Genomic DNA, 25,509 nt, shown 5'->3' on the forward strand with positions numbered 1-25,509 from the left:
GCTTACAAAATGGGTTCTCTGGATGCTGGTTCATTTCACCCAAGTGCTATTTCTGTAGCTGGTGTTGTGGTTGCCAGGTGACCAGAGGGTGGGAGTGACAGGTGGATCCTCAGGTGTGGGTAATGGGAAAAAACAGGAAGAGCCCACAAAACATGCTTTCGGAGAAAATTAACAAATATTACCTAAGCTTTGGTTAATCCTTCTTAGAAAAGAATGATTAGAGGAGGAATTCTTAGTTGTATAGCCTTCATGGAAGTAAACCCCGGTTGGTCTGTAGACCTTGGTGTACAAATTGGCCCCACAGACAGATGGAAATGCACATGTATGTGTGACTGAAGAGCATAAACTCTGGGAAAGTGGATCCTAAGCTATGAAGTGGTTTCCTGTGAGAAGCAGAATTTGCTCTTACTTTACGCATCTCTGTATCATTTAAATTTGTAACAATGACTAAAATACACACAGATACAGGATTTGACAACAGACATGCTACTTTTATGGAAAGAATTTAGACAAACTAGGGAAAATATTTCCAACAAATATATGTTACCATCTTCACAAAGCATTTTAATGCAGTAAAAACATCTGGTAGGCTGAATAATGTGCACCCCACTAAAGATGTCTGTGTCCTAATCCCTAGAATTTGCGAATGTTACCTTACAGGATAAAAGGGACTTGGTATATGTGATTAAGAATCTTGAGATGGGGGCGCCTGGGTGGCTCATTCGGTTAAGCGTCTGCCTTTGGCTCAGGTCATGATCCCAGGGTCCTGGGATCGAGCCCCGCATCGTGCTCCCTGCTCAGCGGTGAGCCTGCTTCTCCCTCTGCCCGTGCACTCGCTCTCTCTCTCTCCCCCTGACAAATAAATAAATAAAATCTTTAAAAAAGAATCTTGAGATGGAAGTGTTATTCTGGGTCACCAGGTGGCCCTAATATAATCAAAAGGGCCTTTATAAGAGGGAGGCAGGAAGATGGAAGTGGGAAGAGAAAGACGTGATGAGAAAAGCAGAGGGTCAGAGTCAGAGCAATCTGAAGAGTGAGGCTGGTGGCTTTGAAGATGGCAGAAGGGGACTTGACCCAAGCTGAAGCCGGGAGAGGAGAGGAAGGGACTGTCCCCCAGCCTGCCGACACCTGGATTTTGGCCTAGTGAAACCATTTCAGACTCTTGACCCCCAGAACTGTAAGGTAGTAAATGTGTATTGTTTTAAGCCACTAATTTCATGGTAACTGGTTAGAGCAGCGGTGGGAAACTAAGAGTCTGAGTGAATGAGAAGCTCCCCGAGCGATGTCTGCTGTTACTTGCTTCCTGCCCAGGCTGTGTCGTGTGTCATCTCTCTGAGTCCTCACAGACCTATGGGGAAGGTGGTGTAACTCTCAGTTTTGCAAGTGAGTTGAGTATAAGGTTTACATTGCATGTCACACGGTTAGTGTCAGAGCTGGGATTCTCCCTGGCCCACGTGACCTCACAGCCCATGCATATGTGTCTTTAACCCTTACTTCTTAGGAATACGTGCAGAGGACATGCCGAATTGTAAGCAGTGGGGTTGGGGTTACAAGTGATATTTTCTGTTTATTTATTTTTTTAATTTACAAATTTTCTACAGAGAATATATAACCTTCAGGAGGAGGAGAAAGCACTTAATGAAATACTGGTACTTTGCCTCTTACAGTTCATCATCACTGACCACAGAGTCTCCCTGAGAATGTTTCTCTTCTGGATTGGAAGCCCTCTCAGAGGTGGTTTTCAAAGGGTGCTTTGATCTAATAGTGTGGCCTTATCAAAGCCTCTCCAGGTTTTGTCTTGGGTGACTCTCTGGTGTGGGGTTGTGTTCAGGGCCAGGCAGGTGGATGCTGTGGTGACGGTGGGGACACAGATGGTGGGGCGCGGGGCCCTGGGGCCCTGGGTCATGGGGAGTGTGCACTGCTAGGGAACAGATGGCCCCAGCAGGCTGCTCTGCCTAGTTGCTGTTCTGGAATCAGTTTTGTCCCTTTACTGTCACATAATACAAAAGGTCAAAAAGAAAAAAGTCACCCCATCCTCAGCTCTGTGACCTTGCTTCCTTTCTGTTCTTCCTCATGTACGTAGAGGTGCAGCTTGATAGGGAGGAGATCTCTGCCTGCATCACCGTGAGGTCAGGGAGTCCCCGTGAGCGTCCTTTCCCCACCCCATGGGGCCCCCTCTCCCCTGTCTACCAGCTTCCCTTTGTTCCAGCCGAGGGCGACAGCCTGGCTATGGGGACACATGGCCCAGCAGGTGCTCTTCAGATGCTGTGACGTCACACTCGGGGACCGGCCCATTTCCCCCACTGTGCAGTCTGGAACCTGGTCTCTCCAGGATAGCTGATGCTTCGGCAGGGGCCTGGGCCAGAAAGAGAGCTGTTGAAAAAGAGAGGACCCCCTGCTCCTCTGAAGGAGTTGAAGGAGAGAAGAGTGGCAGGAGCAGAGCCCAGCGGGAGTGGAATGCAAGGTTCGGAAGTAGACTGGGAGGCTGAGTGGATGGAGAATGGGGTGAACACCTCGAGGAGTTCTCAGATCCGAGAAGCGAGGAGATCTAAGGTCAGAAAAAGGTGTGGCCATCTGCTGTGGAGGCTGATAGGGGCACGCCACCCTTCTTAACCCTTCCTCCTCTGACATTTGTCATGTCTGGGTGGGAAGAAATCAGGAGCATGGACAGCTTCTGCTCAGAGACATTGGGAACCAATATGCAGTGTGATGGGTAATTCCAAAAGGCAGTGATTGTAGTTTTTGCATTTGATGAGTACTGTTGTTTTATTTATTTATATATTTTTAAAAGATTTATTTATTTTAGAGGGGTGGGTGGGGGGGAGAGAGAGAGAGAACGGTGAGCGGGGGCAGAGGGAGAGGGAGAAAGAGGCTTCAAGCAGACTCCCCGCTGATCCCAGAGCCCAATATGGGGCTCGATCTCACGACCCTGAGATCACGACCTGAGCTGAAACCAAGAGCTGGCCGTTCAACCAACTGAGCCTCCCAGGTGCCCCGATTTCTGTTGTTTTAAAACTCAGGTGATCTGGAGGGTGGGACCCTGCAGACACACACTGAGGTCCCGCTGTCATGATCCCACCTGCTGCGTGCAGCCCCCCCCACCCCCAGCTCTGGCCCTCCCTCCATCTCCCTCTCCCGCTTCAGGGTACTTCTGTTTGGCCCTAAGCACAGCTGTGGATGTGGTGAGGGGAGTTGTTTTCAAGGGGCATTTCCGTGTCTATTCTGAAACTCGAGGCATGTTTATTGTTTTTCTTGGCCTCTCAGAATGAGGCAGGCCCCCAGAAAAAGGAATGGGCTCTGAGTGTGCTTTCTCCCAGTGCTGCTTGCCTCTGCCATAGGGTCCCTTGGCACAGCCTTTTCGCATCTCCAGATGCTGTAACGCTCGAACACGCAGGTATTTTTGCAGTACTGCACCAGCGTCTGGTGAAGATCACCCCACCAGCTCCTGTTTTCACCCCACCGGTGACACCCTAGGTTTGGTGGTGGTTCTGGCTGGCTGTTTAGTTTTATCAGCAGAAGGGAGAGCTCATACTGACTAGCTGTGAGGCAGGGACAAGTTTCCTCCCTGCTGTGGGGCTCTTCTGTGTTTGGATTCAGAACCATTTCTCTCCTGTGTCCTAAGGGCCTCCTTTTCCTGTGGACTGCCTCACTTGAAGTTTTTCTTTCTTTCTTTCTTTTTTTTTTTTTAAGAAATTTATTCATTTGAGAGAGAGCGTGCTCGTGCGTGCAAGTGAGGGGTGAGAGAGAGAATCCCAAGCAGACTCCACACTTGAGTGCAGAGCCTGACATGGGGCCCGATCCCACGACCCTGAGATCATGACCCAAGCCGAAACCAAGAGTCAGACACTGAACTGACTGCGCCCCCCGAGGCGCCCCCACTTCAAATTTTTCTGACCTTGGAGGATTCCGATAGCCTTTCTTCTCCACCAGATTTTGCCCTTGCCAGGCAGGCCAAACAGCCAGGATCTGGGAAAACACAATTAGCTGTCACCTGTTGGTTCTCACCCTTCTTCCCTGTAGCTCGCTTAGCTGCGTGTGGACATGGAGACCAGGTGGCTTGTCAAAGCCTTTGGGACTTGGAGCAGCCTTGCAAATGCAAGCGGAAGACCAGCCCTCTCACATCTTGTCAGCTGACCCGTAAGCTGTGGAGTTAGGTCACTTGACAACAACAGTTTGGCGAGGCAGGCGATAGGGGACGTCCGAGGGACGTTAGCCATGATTGGATGCTAACAGAAGACCCCAGGAAGAGTGCTGGGCTGCAAGGTGGCTAGGCTGGGTACGACTGGCCGGTTAGGCCAGGGTCTCCATAGGCTAATGCTGCCGTCTAGGTAACCAAGCAAAGAAGGAACGCCGGGGGCTCCTCCCGCAGGAACATTCTACCTCTGCTGTGGTGGTTGTAGCTGCCTCTGTGTGTGTGACTGTCTGATTAAGATTGTGGCTAATGAATGGTAAATGGCTAGCCTTGTACAATTAAATTTGGTAGTCCCATCCATGTCCTTCAACACAAAGTACTTCTCTTTTCAAAGCTTAACTAGGACTCTACCAGACTCTGATCACTGCATCAGCATTTGGAGGCTCTTGTTGGCTCAGTGGGTTTGCACTCACTTGGATTTTATTCTCTGTTGTGCAGCATGAATACAGAGGGATGTGTACGGCACTGTGGCATAGTGATAGTTGGGGGTCTTGGAGTCATCCGAGTCCTGGCTCTGCTTTATCAAGTCAGTGATCCTAGAGGGTCCAGTCAGTTAACTTCTCAGACTCCATTTTACCACCTGTAAAATGGGCTTACATCCAAAGGGTAGGCTTTACTGTGAGGCTTTTTGATGATGATGATGATGATGATAATTAATTGAGTACTTGCTATGTGCCAGGCATATTGATTTATGTGCTTTAAGTACATTATTTAACCATAATGATGCCTCTGAGGAAGATGCTGTTTTTATACCCACCATGTTACATGCCGGGAAACCAAAGTTTAGTGAGGCCAAGGAACTTTACTAATGTTGCATGAGCAACAGATTTCAGAGCCAGAATTCAAAGCCATGATTCTGACTCAAAAGCTCAAATTTTCTTATCACATTGAGATGTGAGTGGAAGTAAATATTAAAGGAAGATTTCCACACCCATCCATGTATCAAAAATTAAACTCCAATCATATGATTTGTATTGGGATGAGAAATAATAGCCACTCTCATGCAGTGCTTATGGGAGTATAAATTGGTAGCACCATTTATAAAAGCATTTGCGTAGCTTTCCGGAAAACTGAAAGTAGTCTAACAGTTGTGCTTGTAGGTGTTTCCAGGAGATGCTCCTTCATGAGCACAAGGAGACAAGTAGAGGACTGTACATCACTATGCTATTTATAGTAGTAAACAAATTAAGGGCAGCTGAAACTTCCAGCAGTAAGTAAATTGACAAACCCTGGAATCATCCTATGATGGAATACCATACGGCAGTTAAAATGAATACTTCATTGATATTGTTGCATCAGCATAGATCTTACTATGGCGAGTGGGGGGCATCATGTTAAAGGCTGTGTAGAAGAGAACACTACGTATAAAATTTAAAGAAAGATAAACAATTTTAGACATTCATGGAAAGCTATGTTACGTGAAAACCTGGTAGGGTGGGTTCCCACCAGCCTTGGTGGGGTAGCTGTCTTTGAGGAGGAGCATGGGATCAAGGATGGGCACAAGAGCTTCAGGTGGAGGTGTAACCTATTTCCTTTCAAAATACCTGGAAAAAAAATAGGACCAAAGATTGACATTTATGAAATCGAGGTAGTCAGTATATAGTACAATTCTCTACTGTTCTGTATGTTCTAAAGATTTTCTGATAGGGCGCCTGGGTGGCTCAGTCGTTAAGCGTCTGCCTTCGGCTCAGGTCATGATCCCGGGGTCCTGGGATCGAGTCCCACGTCGGGCTCCCTGCTCGGCGGGAGGCCTGCTTCTCCCTCTCCCACTCCCCCTGCTTGTGTTCCTGCTCTCACTATCTCTCTCTCTGTCAAGTAGATAAATAAAAATCTTTAAAAAAAAAAAAAAAGATTTTCTGATAAAAGGGGAAACAGAGACTGTCCCTAGGGGACCCTTTGTTTGGAATTCCTTGCAAAGATTGTCACACATTCTTGCTCTGACCTTTTCTTTTCTTTTTTTTTTTTTGAAGATTTTATTTATTTATTTGAGAGAGAGAATGAGAGAGAGCACATGAGGGGGGGGAGGGTGAGAGGGAGAAGCAGACTCCCTGCCGAGCAGGGAGCCCGATGCGGGACTCGATCCAGAGACTCCAGGATCATGACCTGAGCCGAAGGCAGTGGCTTAACCAACTGAGCCACCCAGGCGCCCTCTGACCTTTTCTTGGTAGCCACGCATCTTCATCCTTCAAGGGCAGATTGGATTTTTTTTTTTTTTTCCCTAAATAAAGGGCAATTGGCGTTGAATCTGAGGGAGGTAGATAATAAAGCAGGGGAATGCTGTTTTTTAATTGAGAATTTGGTGTGGCCGTCAAGGAGAGAGTGAGTGTCTGAGTGGCAGCAGCTTCGGGAGAGCAAGTGCCCATCTTCCCAAGCAGACTTGTTGGGACAGAGCGCATCCACATAAATGGGTGAGTTGGGCCTGCTTGTTAATAGGTCACCCCTGATACTGGCCTGCCTCACATCCGGACTGCTGGATTTTCTGATAGACCCTCACGGTCTGTCTCTGCTCCTGTCTCCTGGTCCTTCAGGCCATTCTTTTCTGTTCAGGTGTAAAATTAGGCTAGAGCTTCAGTTTCTTTCTCCTGTCCTGTGAAATCAGGGGGTGGCCTATGATGAGTCCCTCCACCAGAGCCACAGCTGAAAGCCCCACATTGCAGGGCACAGCTGACTGTTGGTCCCAGGACAGGATGCCAGCCTCTTGCAGAGAGGGGGTCGCGGCAAGTTAAGGGCTGTGGCTGTCAGTAGGCTCAGAGTGCACATGCTGGACTGTTCCGGAAGCTCTGGTTTCTGAAGCCTTTGGAAGCAGTGGGCAAGTCTGAGGTGTTAGGGATTCTGTTCAGGTGCATCTTCCGGGTGCGTTCCAGGGCTCTCCTCTGGTTGCTTTTCACAGGGCTCGGCACACAGCCTGATTCTTCCAAGGTGAAGCCGTCTCTGGGCTTTGCAGTCAGAAAATCTGTTGCAAAAAGTTCCGCCTTGTCCTGTGCGGGGGAGGGGGAGACAGGCATATTTCTCTTCTCACATTTATTTCTCCTTGTGTAGTATCTACTTCTCATCCACATTATCTATAATATTCTTTGCTCTGTTTTAAGAGTTCGCTGAATTCCGGAGTTTACCTAAGTAATAGGCATGGCTTTGGAGTCGGGCATTTTGATTCTTGGCTCTGCTGCTGATTGACCAGCTCGGTGATCTTGGGCGCATTATTCAGCCTCTGAGACTCCGTTAACTCGCACTTAGGAGAAGAGCAGTAGCACCTTCCTTGAAGGGCCATTGTGATGACTGAATGACCCGATGTGTGTAGAATATGTTGCACATGACATTCAGGTTCAATGTTGATCGGCATCTTCTTACCGTAGTCCTCTGAAAGATGTGTGTGCCCTCAGTCTTGATTTCCCCCTCCTCCTCTGTGCCGTTGGGTTGTTGGTAATACATCTTTGCTTAATGATCATGTAAATGTAAAGCTTCAGCCTCTCGATCAGATTTACTTATTAAGTAATAGAAACTTTTCAGCCGTTCCCCTGCAGTCACCGTGGCTGTCCTTTTGAAACTGAATTTGGCCTGCCAGGTGTACTGTGGTAAGACACACGGTTCTGTGTTTCTTGGTTACCTGTTTGATGAAGGTGCTAGAATAATTGGAATCTTTTTTACCTCCTTTTGGTAAACAAAGATGAATTTAGTTTGTCAGCTGGCTCTTGTCTTTTCACGAAGCTTGACAGCATCCAGTCGCGCCTGTGATGAATTTATAATGGAAAATGGGGCGTCCAGAAGCAACCACAGGCTTGCATGTAATATGGACAAGCTGGCTCTGAAATAAGCTTTATCTGTGATTTCAATTCCCATCTGAGGTCTCTGCCTCCTTAACTCTAAATAATGCATGACCCCTTTTACATCCCCTTTTGCAAACCCTGGGAGCGAGAGAGGCCTCTTTATGGCTTGGTTTACTTGCCCATCTCTAGAATGATCATGGGATCATGCTCCAGCAGGCCCACACACTAAATTTGTTATGTCTTTGTCCCTCAATTTGGTCCGAGTGCGCAGTCGAGCTATAAGGAACCAGGCTTGTAACGTGGGTTCTATCTCACCTGCTTGGCTCACGTTTGTGAGCCTCTCTCAGGGAAAGAGTTTCGTTTTTCTGTTTTCGTCATGAGTGCACACATTCGCTTCTGCTTCTGCTTCTGTTGGTGTGTTTTATTACCACATTCTCTACTAGACTAAAGGATACATAGAGGTGGTTTGGGAGCTCGCTAAGTGTGTGTTAGCGTGCAGGAGATGCAGTCTGCACGGCCCGTATACCTTCTAAACGATGTCCTACGAAATGGTATTCAGGGGCGTGTCATAGCAGACAATGAATGCCTGTTTCAGGAATTCTGTAACAGACACACAAGGAGGGGCTAGGCTCTTTGCTGTGGACATGGGTGGATAAGTGGTTAATCTATAATTTAGGAGTAGACACTCTCTTGGTGTCTTGCTGGATCCTCAGAGAGTCCCAGCTCTGGGGCAGCTGACACTGTTTCTGGGGGACAGAGGGTGCATCTCGGGCTGGTGCTGTCTCTCTCCCTGGGCATGTGGGAGACCTACATACAGCACAGTCTGCAGCTGTGGTATTAGAAGTGCACCTGCCCTGAAAATAGCTCCATAATGCCTCGTCTCAGCTCTGAAATATCCTGGGATCCTCTGATCCTTCCAATAACCTAGTCTGTTGAGGGTGCTCTTAAGGCCATTTTCATTTAAAAAAAAAAAAAATGATGAGGAGGAAACTTGCCTATGATTACAGAGCCAACAAGAGATGCGCAGCATCCACGTCCTGCGTGCAGAACCCAGGCTTTTAACCACCCCATTTATAACATGCTCTTGTTGCCCTTCAAGCAGCAGCATTGTGAGAATTAAATGAGAGCGTGTAAATACAGACAGATGCAACAACACACAACAAAGGTTGTCATGTTTGTGATATCATCAAGGTTTTTATTTTTAAAAATATGAGAACACAGAAGAAAACCCATCTGATTTGGCAAGGAAACCTTGGGGTCAGCTTCTAGGAGGTGGTAATATTGAAGGTGACCTTGAAAGGTCAGTAGGGATAGAAGGGGGTGGTATTAATACACGAAGGGCTGGTGTGGCCACACTGTGTCTGGGGGGAGCAGAAGGAGGATGGGTAGTGACAGGACAGGTGCAGAACGGAGGAGGAACAAGGGATGGAAGTTTAGATGCTTTTGGAATGGTTGGTGGAGGCCAGATGTTGAGGAGCCTCAAAATATCCTAAATCCTAAAGGCCAGCACTTTTCAAACATTCCCCTAAAGCAGAAGTTTGGGGTGGGTAATTCTTTGTGGGGGGGTGGGGGCACAGTCCTGAGCACTGGGGGTGTTTGGCACCATCCTTGGCCTCTGCCCACTCTGTGCCAGTAGCACCCTCCTTGCCCCCACCCCCGTTGTGAAAACCAGAAATACCTCTACACGTTGTCTGGGAACGGAATTGCCCCTGATTGAGGACCACTGCCCTAAAATAAGACAAACTTAGAAACTGCCACCTCTCAGGAAGCAGAGTGCAGCCAGTGCTGACCTTCGAAAGGGTTCATAGCTTGGAAGTTCCTCAACATCTCAGGGCTAATAGAGGTTTTCTCTTAAGAGTGCACGTGTGCTGACGACTACATGGCTATAGCAATCTTCGGAGGCAGGAAGGCTGTAGGTCTTCAGTGCGACACACTGATCTTTCCACTACACTATGCTCTGGGAATATGTTTCTTTGTTCAAATCACTCTTGAATACTTTGTTTGTGTGTCAGTATTTTAATTTTAGAAGATGTCTTATGAAGTCAGGGAGCTTATCTTTTATATTTGGTATTAATATCTTTCAAGTATATATTCTATAATTTACATAATGGACACTTAGTTCTTTTTTATAATGATCGTATATAAAATACGGTATTCCTGCTACTTGGCACTGTCTTTAAAAATACGGTTTCGAGGGGCGCCTGGGTGGCTCAGTTGGTTAATCGTCTGCCTTCGGCTCAGGTCATGATCCTAGGGTCCTGGGATCGAGTCCCGCATCAGGCTCCCTGCTTAGCAGAGAGTCTGCTTCTCCCTTTCTCTCTCGCTCTGCCTCTCCCCCTGCTTGTGCTTGCTCTCTCTCTCTCTCAAATAAATCAATAAAATCTTTAAAAAAAAAAATATGGTTTCGAATGCATAAAATGTTTAGAATTTGAAGTCAAATGATGGTTGAACGGAGTAAAGAAGGTATGTCCAGGGATTATTTCTTCATAATAGTGATTTCTTCATAATAGTGATTCAATATTTGATTAAAATAAATAATAACCCCAGCTTTCTCTTTAAAAAAAAAGTGCACACATGCTTTGCTTTGTTCTTTAATATATCCATGCCAGTCTTAAAAATGTTTTAAGTTGGGGCGCCTGGGTGGCTCAGTTGGTTGAGCGACTGCCTTCGGCTCAGGTCATGATCCTGGAGTCCCTGGATCGAGTCCCGCATCGGGCTCCCTGCTCGGCAGGGAGTCTGCTTCTCCCTCTGACCCTCCCCCCTCTCATGTGCTCTCTCTCATTCTCTCTCTCTCTCAAATAATAAATAAAATCTTTAAAAAAAAAATGTTTTAAGTTATGGTTAAATAAAGTATTGCTCTAGGGCAGGCTTCCACAAACCCAAATGCAAGGCTGGGTAGGTTAAATCAATGAAGTGGGCTAGAAGGTTTATTTGCTTTTGTCTAAAAGAAGATGTTGGGGCTCCTGGGTGGCTCAGTTGGTTAAACGTCTGACTCTTGGTTTCGGCTCAGGGTCGTGAGCCCTAAGTCGAGCTCTGTGCTCAGTGCAGAGTCTGCTTGAGATTCTCTGTCTCTGCCCCCCTCCCCCCACTCATGTTCTCTCTCTCAAATAAATAAAATCTTAAAAAAAAAAAAAGATGGGGGCACCTGGGTGCCTCAGTTGGTTAAGCGTCTGCCTTGGGCTCAGGTCATGATCCCAGGGTCCTGGGATCAAGCCCCATGTTGGGCTCCTTGCTCCCTCTGCCCCTCCCCACCCCTCGTGCACTCTCTCTCTCTCTCTCTCTGTCTCAGATAAATAAATAAAATCTTAAAAAAAAAAAAAGATGGTAATTATGGAGGGCCATGGTTGAGAGGCGAAGCTGCCTTCACTCCTAGTCCATTGTCACCATGCTTGCTACAGGCCTTAGGTTGCTAGAGTTCAGGTTGTTTAAAGAAATCCACAGACATGTTTTCATGTTAAATCCGTTCATATTTAAAACAGGCTCAAATAAAGGAGACTGTGCAGACCAAACACGAGGTATCTGAATGGTCAGTTGGTAACCCCCCCTTCCTCCTGGAGCCACCTATATTGTGTCTTCAAGTGCTTACTGGTACACACTCTGTCACTCACGCTCTGGGTTCCCCCAGTTTGAGAATCAGGGCCTCTGAGCCGGGGAGACTGTGCAGATGTGGTCAGATCCCTAGTAACTTGAGAGGATCAGTGCAGCACCGGGGTGTGTGTCCTCCGGGACGCCCCCCCAGCCCAGGGGACCCCTACCCTGCTTTAGCAGCAGCTCTGATTCAATCCTACCTACTGGGTTTTTATGGATCCCTCCATCATGCACCCCATCCCTCTGCTAAAACACCCCCAAAACCTTTCTCATATCACCCATTTGCAAATCTCACGGTCCTGGTGCCTCTCCTCTGAATGCATGCTTATTTGCTCTTCCTTCTCGAATCAGGGAGTCCAGAAATGAATTCATCTGACCCGTGTGGGGTCGGGAGGCATTAACTCCTCTTTCACACTCCCCACACAGCCTCTGTTACTATGTCCTCAGACTGCAGAGCTCCTTGGCAGCCACGGGCACACTTAATTCACCGTGAACTTAGTGTGAACTAGAATTCCTAAATCTCTTTTATATATTCTGCTACCAAGCCGTATTTCTCTCCTACACTTGTAATAAATTACTTTAGCATGCTCCGGGATGGTAATGACTCAAGAGCGCCCGAAGTTGGTAAAGCTGTTTGTACCTCTCAGCAATCCTGGGCTGCTGCGGAGTGTTTAAATATATTTGCTTTTTAACTGAATTGTCCTTCTTAACTTCTTGTCAGCGGTCAGTTTTTGTGGTTGCCTGTGTGGCTGTCTCTAGTCCTTTTCCTTTGCTGCTTCTAGTCTGCTAGGAATTGGGAATTCCTGCGTCTAGGAATTTTAGAATTGTGTAACCAGAATTTCTAGAATTTTGGACAGGACAGGTGGTCTCTGTGTGTGGACCCTTAGTATGGGTCAAGCATGTGACCACAGGTTGGAGATGATGTCTCCTTTGCTGGTCAGAGCCATTTATTTTCCCTCCAATTTTCAGGTCTGTAGAGTTGTTCCCTCTAGGACTTGACTTGGCTGCACAGAGAAACACTTCCCATTTAGGCAGCTGCCCTTCCTCACCTTCTCGTCTCCCCCAACGGTCTGGGGAACTGGGACCTTGTCATGGATACCACCTAGATAGGACCCAGTCTGGGATGCATTCAATTCCTTATGCCCACTCTTTCATAAAGGTGAAGTTTCATCCACGGTGGAAAAGCCATTTACACAGGGAATGGTTAACAGCCTTCTGTGGCCTAACATTTATTCCATGGTTTTTGACCAGTGTTACTGTAGTCGGTGTGATGGTACACGTTATTAGATTCCCCCATGGGCTCCCCTGGGGGTCTTGGCCATCTTTTTCTGTCCTCCTTTTCAATTAAAAAGTGGAGGAGATGGGGCACCTGGGTGGCTCAGTTGGTTTAGTTTCTGATTCTTGGTTTCGGCTCAGGTCATGATCCTGGGGTTGTGGAATCGAGCCTGCATTGGGCTCTGTGCTCAGTGGGGAGTCTGTGGCCCCCTTCCTCTGCCTCTCCCCCAGCTCGTACCGTTGCATTCTCTCTCTCTCAAATTAATAAATCTTTAAAAAGTGGAGGAGATGAGATTTGGGTTTGGGCACAGAATAACTTTTCCTTTCACTACAGTGTATGTCTGTGAGTCCTTTAAAAAACTTAAGATTGCCGATTTCAGAGTATAATTCTAGAATTGGGGATGTGAAGTTGAAGCTATTAGCTGTCTAGTATACCTCTGTCAGTGGAGTATAAAGTTTTTACACAGAAGTTCTGTCTTTGGACATACTCATTTGACTTAAACCTATCCATTTCTTGACATTTTTGATAAAAGCAAGCCTGGTTGACTTCTGTTCCTATAGGATTATGAAACTGAGCTGCTACAGAGGAAAGCCATGTGCTAGTCCACAAATCAGCAAAATAAAGTTTTACAAGTTGGTTTAATTTTTCTTCCAACATCTTTCTAACCAGCCCAAACAAAAAAAATTAGGTTATGCCTATAAGTGAAGGAAAACCAATTGAGTTGGTGGGAGAGTGGGTGGCAGACAATTAGAAGCTGATGTAGCTTTTTTTTTTTTTAAAGATTTTATTTATTTATTTATTTGAGAGAGAGAGTGAGAGAGAGAGAGCGCAAGAGGGGGTAGGGTTAGAGGGAGAAGCAGACTCCCTGCCGAGCAGGGAGCCCGATGTGGAACTCGATCCTGGGACTCCGGGATCATGACCTGAGCCGAAGGCAGTCGCTTAACCAACTGAGCCACCCAGGCGCCCTGATGTTGTAGCTTTTTTAGACCATCTTAAGTAGAAACAGAGCTTTGGGATAAGGACCTGAGTTATCCCACGATGTCCTGCTAAAGTATTGATACTTTGTATTGCCAAGTTCATCTCAACAAATACATGGTGCTAGTAAGTGGGAAAACAATCTCATAGGAGCAAACTGTAACGTTAAGAGATGACTGTTCTTTGGAAGATGACTAAAAATTAAATGCCGGCTCTCTCCTCGGATGAGCTTTGGAGGGAGGTGGAGATGGGTTTTGGCATCAGACATTCATTCTACTCAGCCAGCTTTGTGACTTTGGACAGTTACTCTAACCTCCATGGGCTTCAATTTGTGTGAGTGAAAAAGAGAATTGGGAATTGGGAATTTTGGGGGAGGGGTGAAAGGGAGGGTAACAAAGAAGGGGGTAGAGTGGCAGGAGCTAGAGAATGGTAGTAGCCCTTTACCCTCACTCCTCTCCACCTCTTGTGTCAGATAGAACATCAGATCAGGATTTCCAGATAGTTCACATCCCTCTGGATGGTCTGGTTTCCTGTGGTGCTCTGAGGATGGGGTTTTTGCATCTGCATAATTCCCCAGGTGTCGGACTAGCCCTGGGTCAGTATTCCCGGATATTGTGCTGGATACAATATTCCTGTTAAGACAGCTGGGGTTGGATTGTCATTTGGGGCAGTTAATGCAGTGTTCCCCTCCAGGCTTATGTGGAACTGAAACCGTTGGGTGAGGCCAGACCCTTCCTCAGGAGAGAGATGTCTGGGGGAAGGAGGTTGCTGAGTCAGTGATCTTGATGTTTTAATCAGGGCTGAACACCAATTGTACACTCTTCTGTCTTCTGAATTAAGAAAGGAAAATATGGGGCGCCTGGATGGCTCAGTCGTTGAGCGTCTGCCTTTGGCTCAGGTCATGATCCCAGGGTCCTAGGATCAAGCCCTGCATCGGGCTCCCTGCTTCAGCAGGGAAGCCTGCTTCTCCCTCTCCCACTCCCCCTGCTTGTGTTCCTGCTCTTGCTATCTCTCTCTGAAATAAATAAAATCTTAAAAAAAAAAAATAAAGGAAAATATTATTTTTGAGAGTAGTTTTCTAGGTTTTCTCCAGCCTGGCACCTAAAGGAAAAAAAAAAAAGATAGATTTGGAAAGAGTCATATATTGAAAACATTGACATTTAGAGATACTTATTTAAAAAAAAAAATCTTTTTCTCTGTCATACACACATAGCTTAAACTTTTCAAACCTGCCTCTAGTTTAAATCAGGAGGGTAAAGGATCTGCATTTTGGCTGCTAGAGCGAGCAGCCTCTAACCTTTTTTTTTTTTTTTTAAGATTTTATTTTGAGAGAGAGCAGAATAAATAAATGGGGGGCGGGCAGAGGCAGAGGGAGAGAGAGAATCTCAAGCTGACTCCACGCTGAGCACAGAGCCGACCATGGGGCTCCATCCCAGGACCCTGAGATCACGACCTGAGCTGCTGAAATCAAGAGTTGGAGGCTTAACCGACTGAGCCACCCAGGTGCCCCTAACCTTCTAAATCAGTAACAATAAGGAGCAGCTGGGGCTGCTGAGCCATCCAGAGCCCCAGCTGTGTAAGGCCATCTTCTGGCAGCTAGGTACCCAGCATAAATCGTACGATGCTGTCACTTAAGCCGTTCTGCCCACCTGGATACCTTCCCCCCAGAATGAGAATTTTTTATACCTGTTGAACGGCTCCCAGGCTTAGCCCAAATGCCCACTCTGCAATAAGGTCTTCCTAAGTCGCTGCTGGTGGGAACTGCATGGAGTCGCCTATGGTGGCAAATCACTGGGACCTGCACTGTGGCCCTATCACAAGCCCGCAGTGCTGTATGGACGGTGCAGTTACTTGGTATACACCTTCCTGCCATAGATGGTCATGTCCTCACGGGCTCAACACGCAAGTTTGGGCTGGGACCTGGACCTCGCTTAAATTTAGGCACTCACCATCGTGTATGGAGCTGGTGTGTGCATACAGATCTCACCGGGATGTGAAGGGTGTCGTGGGGTGAAAGGAGGTAACAAGTACTGTAATAGTTTCCCGTGAGCGTCTCTGTGTAACTTTCGGAGGTCTCACCGATCTTCCATACCTAACAGGTCCCCAGAATGTGCATATTAAATGAATCATCTGCCATTTCGTTAGCAAAAAGAATGCGTGCCCAATTAACCGCACTGAACCACTGGGTCGGGCTTGAGTGTTCTCATAGAAGAGCAGACGTAAATGCTAAGGGAAGGGGGACATTTTGTATGACGTGTATAAGGCAGTTTAATCCCTCCCCTCCTATAAAAACCTCCTTAAAATCATGTCAGTTGTGGGGGGCTCCCCTGATGGAGAACCTGACCTGACAGGTAAGGAGGGCCCCCAGTGGAGAAGAGCACTGTGGTGTTACCTTAGGAAAACACGGGGACGCTTCCAGCAGAGTCCGCTGAGCTGACACGGAGCACTGGGCCCCTCTACCTCGTGAGCCCAGCAGGGCCTCTGGCTGGGTGGTTAGGGAAGAACAGATGATGCAGGGAGCCCGCCCTGTGGAGAGCACCACATCTGCACCTGGACTGTTACAGACACCCGGGCAGGACGGGCACTCGGAATGCATGGGGGCTGCAGTCCCAGCCGAAGACACTCGCTCGTCTTTCGCGGTGACCAGTTTCACGATCTTATTTTTATGCCGTGTTGATTTTGGAGCTGCGACTTTCACATGTGAAGAGAGGAGCTATCCAGACGGATGATCTTCATTTTGGTTTGAGGTTTGCATTTTGTGGTTAGCACTGCAAGCCCAGCACCTCTCATTTGTCGACGCTGTCACCATTTCCATTCACTCATACTCATCCTTTTGCTGCATCATTTCCAGTGGTCTAGGTATCCTGTAGCTGGGGAAACTGAGGCCCAAAGAATAAAGTCAGATTTGACCCCACTCTTCTGACGGCAGTGAGTAATCAGAATATAGCTAAGGCCACTGTGCATTCTCTCTCATTTATATTCCATTCTGTAGTTAGAGATGCAAGGTACTTTTGTTGGATGCCATCAGTTTAGTCTTTGGAGTTCATATACATTACCTCTTAGCTTCTTAAATACTGACTTCAGCTATTAGAAATAGTACAACAGCCAAGCTAAATTCCTTTGAGTCTCAGTAAAAGTGTAGCTCACCAGAACCTATTTCTGCATTCTAATCGGGACATTTCAAGGCTGGTCATGGTTTTCCGACAAATAGTGCTGGTCTAAAATTTGCCTGATATGGTCTTTGAAGAGGCCTGTGTGCATCCAGGCATATTTTCTTCGCAGCAGAACCGGGAAAACTGCTTCTTGGGATTTAGAGCTTCCCATCAAAATCTGTTTTTAGGAATTGTCTAAATTTGGCTGTCTAAACTGTCTAAATTGTCTGTTTCTGGTGATTCAAATTAATTAATTTAATTGTCTTCTACTTCATGAAGACATTTGTTGGTCTTGGGGCTTAGAAGAATAGGCATATAGGTTTTTTGGGCACTGCTACATCAATATAATTTAATCAGTTTGGCTAGTCAAAGCTATGGTTCTTCATTAATTTAATTGTCTTCTACTTCATGAAGACATTTGTTGGTCTTGGAGCTTAGAAGAATAGGCATATAGGTTTTTCGGGCACTGCTACATCAATATAATTTAATCAGTTTGGCTAGTCAAACCATGGCTCTTCAAAATTAGAAGTGGCTACTTAGGATTATTTCAGACTAAGTTGTAAATAGGATTAATGATGGTTTGCAACATAGAGTGCTGAATGGGGATAGGTAGGACATCAATGATTTCACGTAATTATAATTTTTTTCTGATTAGAGAAGTAATTCTACCCTTCATTGTAAAATATAGGAAATCAGAAAAATACTAAAGCCAAAATTACCTAAAGTCCCACATCCAGATATATTTACCATTTACCATTTTTTAAAATTAACATATTTGTTTCAGGGGTACAGGTCCGTGATTCAACAGTCTTTTTTTTTTTTTAAGATTTTATTTATTTATTTGACAGAGAGAGAGAGATAGCGAGAGCAGGAACACAAGCAGGGGGAGTGGGAGAGGGAGAAGCAGACTCCCCGCTGAGCAGGGAGCCTGATGCGGGGCTCGATCCCAGGACCCTGGGATCATGACCTGAGCCGAAGGCAGACGCCCAACGACTGAGCCACCCAGGCGCCCCCGTGATTCAACAGTCTTACATAACACCCAGCGCTCACCACAACACATACCCTCTCCAATGTCCATCACCCAGCTACCTCATCTCCCCATCCCCCTCCCCTCCAGCAACCCTCAGTTTGTTTCCTAAGATTAAGAGTCTCTTATGGTTTGTCTCCCTCTCTGGTTTCATCTTGTTTCATTTTTTCCTCTCTTTCCCTATGATCCTCTGCCTTGTTTCTTGAATTCTGCATATCTGTGAGATCATATGATAATTGTCTTTCTCTGATTGACTTATTTCGCTTAGCATAATAACCTCTAGTTCCATCCACGTCGTTGCAAATGGCAAGATTTCATTTTTTATGGCTGCATAATATTCCATTGTATATATGTACCACATATCCTTTATCCATTCATCTGTCGATGGACATCTGGGCTCTTTCCATAGTTTGGCTATTGTGGACATTGCTGCTTACCATTTACCTTTTAATTTTTCTGCTGTACAGAGAAAAAAGTGGATCTTGTTGACAATGTCGAAATCCTAACATGTGCAAATGTGTATTTGTTTTGGATAAGAAGGGCTGACAGTGTAGCATAAGCATTTCCCATGTCTGTAATAGGAATTTTTGTTAAGCAGCTGCTTGTGGGTCACCCCCTACTGCCTGGAAGGTGAAGAAGAAAGGGCCCATGAACTAGAATACTGTTTTCCTGTCTGTCTACTCTCCTCTCACCAGTATAGCCTGAACAGGGTTGAAAGCAGAGGGGTGAGGTGAAGGAGGAGGAGGAGGAAATCAGTAGTCCTGTCTGTGAAGGACAGCAAGTGAGTTTTGCAGGTGGGTTCTCTGTGCAATATATTCCACAAATCTGAGTCAAACCGTGTTTATTTTCCTTCATTAGGTTTCTGAACTGGAAGCACTGTACTGAAAACTTGAAATGTAGGGGTGCCTGGGTGGCTCGGTCGTTGGGTGTCTGCCTTCAGCTCAGGTCATGATCTTAGGGTCCTGGGATCGAGCCCCGCATCGGGCTCCCTCCTCCACGGGAAGCCTGCTTCTCCCTCTCCCATTCCCCCTACTTGTGTTCCCTCTCTCGCTGTGTCTCTCTGTCAAATAAATAAATAAAATCTTAAAAAAAAAAAAAAACTTGAAATGTATAAGGTTATTAAGTTGAAAGCATGGGAGACAGAGGATGGAATTGAAGAGGAAAGAGAAATGAAACTGATAGAGGCATTAGGAAAAAGAAAATGGCAAATTCAAAACCAGGTGGGGGGTAAGCAGTAGAGACAGGCCAGTGGAGTCCAGAGCCGGCAAAGAAATAGTGCTCAGGGAGGATAGTGTGATGAACTACGTCTGTGCTGAAATTGGGGGAGGAGGGTGTCAGGCCACCACTGTGCTCCTTCTCTGTAGAAATTCTCTTCAACTGCACTCGTGAGGTGGGAGTAGAAATATCTAGGAAACATATAGTACAGCATGTGAAGCTACTTTTCAGGTAATTCAAAACCAAGACATAGGTATGCGTAACAGTAGCTTAAGTGAACACCCCCAAAGCCCTTGGTTAGGGACAATATCGGGCTGAGTGTTAAATGTGCTAAATCATTTGATACTCGCAGTACCCAAGGCAGCAGGGCATGGAGGTGAAAAATGGTGGAGCTGGGATCTAAACTCAGGTGTCTGCGTCCACTGCTCCTGCTCTTGGAGACACTACCAGGCCTTGGCTCTAAGGCTCCCCAGTGTGAGTTGTAAACAGGTGGTACATCCTTGCAAAATGCAAAGGGTTCCTAATTGAGTTGCCAAATTTTAGTTTATATTTTATTTATTTATTTATTTATTTATTTATTTATTTATTTAAAGATTCCACTTACTTATTTGAGAGAGAGCAGGCTGGGGACAGGCAGATGGAGAGGAGCAGGCTTCCCGTGGAGCAGGGAGCCTGATGTGGGGCTCGATCCCAGGACCCTGGGACCATGACCTGAGCCGAAGGCAGACGCTTAACGACTGAGCCACCCACACACCCCTCATTTACTGCTTTTTTAGTTACTCTACCATGTCACATATCAAAAACACAAACTTTTTTTTTTTTTTTAATTTTATTTATTTGCCAGAGAGCACAAGCAGGGGGAGCGGCAGGCAGAGTGAGAAGCAGGCTCCCCACTGAGCAGGGCACCTGATGGACTAGATTCCAGGACCCAGGGATCATGACCTGAGCCGAAGGCAGTCGCTTAACCAACTGAGCCACCCAGGCGCCCCAGTTGCCGAATTTTAGAGTAAAATCTTACTGAATTTAGCCGCATCCTTTTGTCTTTTAGAGAACTTACATACAGTTAATTAGTAATGAGGCAGTACACTAACTTCTTAAAAGAAATCAATGGAAACCGATCCAGCTGGCCTTAATTCAACAAAATCCTGCATCTACTGTTTTTAAAGTCTTAGAACAAAAGCACAGTGGTAACCAAAATCCTTGAACCAGTTTTGGGAAGAATTTCCCTTTGGTTCCCTCTGTAAGGAATCCTAGAGCCAGTCAGTTAAGTGTCCTGAGCATTGCCCCGAGGTAGCTCTTGTGTTCCTAACAGCCAGTGTACTTGCCTCTAACAGCATTTGAGAAGACAAATGTACCCAGTGCTAGGCTGCAAATGGATTAAAGCACTGTTGATCCTCATCTGTCAGAACAATTAACATGAGTAAAATACTTGCCCTACTTAAAGCAGATGGAGGGAGGGGAGGAGAGGGAGAGGGTGCTCTGTGCTACTGTTCATAAGATTAATGTTGCTCTATGGGCAGAGAGAGCACTGGATTTATTTTCTGAACATTACATGGATTTACAGGGATGTCAGTTATTGCTGAAAGCACAGACTGTGTTCTTAAAGGGTCTCTGTAGGATATTGAATGAGGCACAGAAGAGGCATGGGGGTGGGGAGTGGTGCATGAGATATATAGCATTTTTAACAGTAAAGTATGACTTGTTGACCATTTTGTGCTCTGATTTTTAAACTCTGCTAAATTCAAGGCTTAACAGTAACCCAACTTCTTAGAGGATGTATAAATATTGTTACAAGATTTTTTTGATAAAATAAATACAATGGACAGACACAGGACTTCAGTGACTTGAGACCACAGCTCTGTGTTTGCAGGGAGACGTGAGACCCCCTTTGCCTTCCATTAGAGCTGGATCCGTGCTACCAGGGTGGGAGGAAAAGAAAACAGCATGTTAATTAAGAATGAGACATCCAGGAGGATTTTATTATTCTTTGACAGTGGAAGTGGAATGGGAAAATTGTTGAGGTTAGCACAAGAGTGATAGAAGATGACAGTTGTGTGAGAAATGTTTACATGAGTGCTGAATCAAATTTTAATTATAGGAAGCCTACTGAGGAAGGCAGCGGGCTGTTGGCAGAAGTTCAGCTGTCGCTGCCAGGACAGGACTTGGGGGTGAGGACGGAGTATTATGGAGTGACTACCAGCTGTGGGCAGATGGGGTAGACATTGTACTATTCCTTTGGATATGCTCCCCATAATGTCCCTCATAAATAAATTTTCTGTATTGGTAGCCACTTCTCCCTTGTTTGCTCTTCTTCTTCTTGCCTCCTAGTCCCCCAGTTACTGGAAGAAGTTCAGAGTCCTCTGCTGTCAGTCACAGCTTTCATGTTTAAATGGGATACTTAGCCATCTTGCTAGAACAGCTGCTGGGCGCTGAGATGTCAAGATGGTCCACTCCCCTGTGGGATGTGCTCTTTCTGAACAGGGACAGCAGAAAGGTAGCATCTTAGTTAAGTGACTGAGAACCAAGAGTAACTCTGGAATTGCTCTTCTCAGGTCTTTCCAGAACATACTGCACTTGTGCCTTACCTGTCTGAATTCCGTCTTCTCCTCCACCTGAGCAGCATCTCTTCCTTTCTCTTGTCTTCATCACCACTCACAGCTTCCTTTCTTGCTCATTCCTCTTTGTGTACCACACACGAGTTTTGATCTGCAAGTGCCCTTTTCTGTAATTACACTAGCCACCGTTTTGAATATTGTTTTTGTGGACAGTGTCCCAAGCAGACATTCTTTTTAGGTTCTTTTTGGAAGGAAATAATCCTCTAAAATGAGAAAAAAATTAACTCTGTTCTGATTTGAAAAAAAAATGTACATATATATGTTTTATATATGTTACAACATTATTTAAATTAGTAAAGATTAGAAATTTCCTAAATATGATTAAGAAAATTGTGTACTTGATAGCATTTACTCAGCCATTAAAAATATGATATGAAGACTATACACCCACTTGGGAAAACCTATACAAGATAACGCTAAATTAGCAAAGTATGTATGCTATGATTATTACAGCTGCTAACCAAACCCCAAAAATATAAGGTTAAAAAATGGAAAGGACCACAGAGAAATCTAACAGCTGGTATAATTGTGGTTTTCAAATGTAATTTCTTTATATAAAGTTGTTTTAAAGGTAAAATGTATTTAATGTTCACATTGTTTATAATCCTAAGCAGGCTTACATAATTGACTCTAATGCTCACGTTTGTTTTGCGATTGTATGGCAGACACACAAACCTCTAGCTGTGGGTTTTCCATCCCTGTGCACCTCGGAGGCTTTATGCCTTCCCCGGCCACTGCCGAAAGTCCACACTGTGTCATTGTGCAAGTCCCACGAGGACCCTCCAATGCCTGGCTTAGCTTTTCCATAATTCCCATTGCCCCATACAGAGGAACTGAGTAATCTTCAACATACACACATTCCATATTTGCTGTGTGCTGGGCACAGTGCTGGGTGTTATAAACCAGTCAGACACAATCCTACTCCTCAGGGGGATCTAGAGGAGGAGACCTAAGAAATGGAGCCATTGGGTACTGAGGTAGATGCCATGGTAGGAGGGAGGAAGGGCACGTGGGAGTGGTGCCCACCAGGATTCAAGAAGTCCTTTCAGAAACCACCCGAGTGAGATGTGCAGGTAAGTGGCACAGGGTGGGAGGCAGGGGTTGTGACATACCTGGAGAACTGCAATTTGTTCAATATGGCCAGAGAAGATAGATTTGGGGCGGGGAGGGGAGGGTGTGGTTCTTGGGCCACATTGAGAAATTTGGACTCGACCTAAGGGCAAAGGAAAGTCATTGAAATGTTGTTGCTGTTTATATTGATCTTTTAGCAAGAGAAGTGATACACAGGACTCAGAATTGCCTTTAGAGTGTTGGCTCTGGCTTTGGAAAACAGTTGGGAGAGAAGGCCAGAGGCAGGAGAGCCAGGTAAAGCACGGTTGCTGCAGTCCAGGTGAGCAATGGCATCCTGAGTTAGAATGATGATAGCCGGCATGGGGAGGAGCAAACGGTTTTCAGAAAGACTTACGAGATAAGATCAACAACCTGGTAAGAGTGAAGAGTAGGGAGGAAGAATTCAAAAAAGGATGCCCATGTCTCTGGCTTAGGGAAACAGGCATGTAGAACCTGGCTTTTGGCGCCTCTTGGCTCATTGTGTTGAAGCGGCCAGCAGGGCAGCACAGTGATGGGGGACGGGTTGGCTTTGCAAGGGAAGAAGACAGGTTGAGTTCAGGATGCGTTGAGTGTGCCTCTGGGTACAGAGGTCTGATAGGCGGCTGGATGTAGAAGTCTGAGGTGCAAGGGAGTTGTCACCATGGCTGTTGGGTTTGAGATCAGTGTTTAATTAACTTCTGTGTGTGAGGTGCATGGTAGAGCTTCAACAGATGTCATTCACCCTGAGAATTCTGCTGACAGTAGTAGCTTCTGGAATTCTACACGCCAGCAGCATACGGCAAGAAGCAACTTCTCAGATTTGAGAGTTAGCTCTTAGCTGTTGCACGCAGGGCAGAGTCCCTGGGCTCTTGCTGCTGGTGCTGGGCTGTTACTGCAATCCTTCACAACCTAGCCTGATCCCAGCCTTACATCTCTGTTGTTGTAACCCCCTTATTTTTACATGGCATTTGAATATACAACAAAAGGGAATTTGGGAATTACTTCTCAGGGAGAGATCCAAACGCAAAGCACTTACCTGTTAGAACAAACACTTTGTTGTGAGGTGGAGAAAATAGAATTATCTCTAATTTTCTTTTTTTTTTTTTTTGAAGATTTTATGTATTTATTTGACAGAGAGAGACACAGCGAGAGTGGGAACACAAATGGGGGGAGTGGGAGAGGGAGAAGCAGTCTCCCCGCTGAGCAGGGAGCCCTATGTGGGGCTCGATCCCAGGACCCTGGGATCATGACCTGAGCCGAAGGCAGACGCTTAACAACTGAGCCACCCAGGTGCCCCTCTCTTTAATTTTCTAATGGATACTTGAACTTGACTTTTTTTTTTTTTTTTTTTTTTAATGGCAAAATCAGCTCCTTGGAAATCAGCACAGGATGTGGCCAACAGACTTGAAAGTGTTTCGCTCTTGCTGGTTGGGAGTAGGAATAGGGATGGGGGCAGGAAAAAAGGGAGTATTTAATGCAGTGGTTTTCAAACTTGTTTTTTTATCTAGACCTATGTGGATCACAACATCCTAAATTTATTTCTAGAGTGATTCATGGGTCAAGACCCCCAGGTTGAAAACATGAAAAGTACTCTCGGGATAGTTGACTGGGACCATTTTATTTCTTTCTTAGGGTTAACTATATTTTAGAGTATATTATAAGGAATGTCAGGTGATCTTTAATTTATTCCCCAGTTACTCCACAGCAAATTTGCACTCTCATACAACCTCCTTAATATTTTCCTGAGCAAGTTGAACGAGGCTTTCACAAGTCAAATAAATTATGGTGGATATAACCTCATCTCTACTTATCTGTCACTGCTTCCCCTGCAGTTTGAGTGGCTAATTGAACACCAACTATAGTAATCTGATTTGCATTTTCCCTGTCAAATGTGCCACTTTATGAATAGCTAAATTAACTCAGTCTTCCTGGAATATACCCAAATGTTGAGAACCATTTAGGACTTTTCAAAACCATTTGGTCTATTAGCTCTGTCTTGAGATAAGCAGAATAAATGAGTCCCTGAAATCAAAGGGAAACTAATTGTAGTACCTCTTTCCAGCTTTGAGTCATCAAAGCTTGGCTGTCTCAAGTGTGTTCTAATGGGGTTCATTATTTTGTTTGTTCTACATTTGATAATTCTGAGATAATTTTACATTTGCATCGTTAATATCCATTTTTCAAAATTTGTTGACATGTCTGTTTATTTTCAAGAATAATAATTTATTAGGCTTCCCTTTCAAGGCACAAAAGCTATGTGTGCCCTATGTAACAAGTCAAATGACATAGAAGTAGCCCAAGAAAAAGCCAACTTCCGTCCCTTTTCCTCCATATATTTCCATCTTCCTCCTTAATGCATGTTAACAACTCAGTGTTTATTCTTCAATACCTATCTATGTGCATATAAAATACACAAATATGGTGAACATTTTAATAGAAATAGATCTGACTAGGGGCACCTGGGTGGCTCAGTCATTAAGCGACGCTCTTCGGCTCAGGTCATGATCCCAGGGTCCTGGGATCGAGCCTCACATCGGGCTCCCTGCTCCGCGGGAAGCCTGCTTCTCCCTCTCCCACTCCCCCTGCTTGTGTTCCCTCTCCTGCTGTCTCTCTCTG

General features: G+C 45.7%; 1 protein-coding gene across 6 annotated transcripts in view; it reads left to right on the plus strand.

Annotated features, from left to right (window-relative positions):
* Window positions 1–25,509, plus strand: part of MCC (MCC regulator of Wnt signaling pathway) — a 397,697-nt gene that overhangs the window by 239,925 nt on the left and 132,263 nt on the right. Inside the window, exon 1 of one of the 6 annotated variants that reach the window (XM_081826457.1) lies at window positions 2,311–2,553. The exons of the other annotated variants lie outside the window; for them this stretch is intronic. Coding sequence (XP_081682583.1) covers window positions 2,341–2,553 — 213 coding nt within the window. The 5' untranslated portion in view covers window positions 2,311–2,340. Of the gene's footprint in view, window positions 1–2,310; window positions 2,554–25,509 lie in introns of those variants that run through there. 6 annotated transcript variants of the gene reach the window in all.

Source organism: Leptonychotes weddellii, chromosome 7, assembly GCF_054177405.1.
Source record: "Leptonychotes weddellii isolate Sample4059 chromosome 7, ASM5417740v2, whole genome shotgun sequence".
Lineage (NCBI taxonomy): Eukaryota > Metazoa > Chordata > Mammalia > Carnivora > Phocidae > Leptonychotes > Leptonychotes weddellii.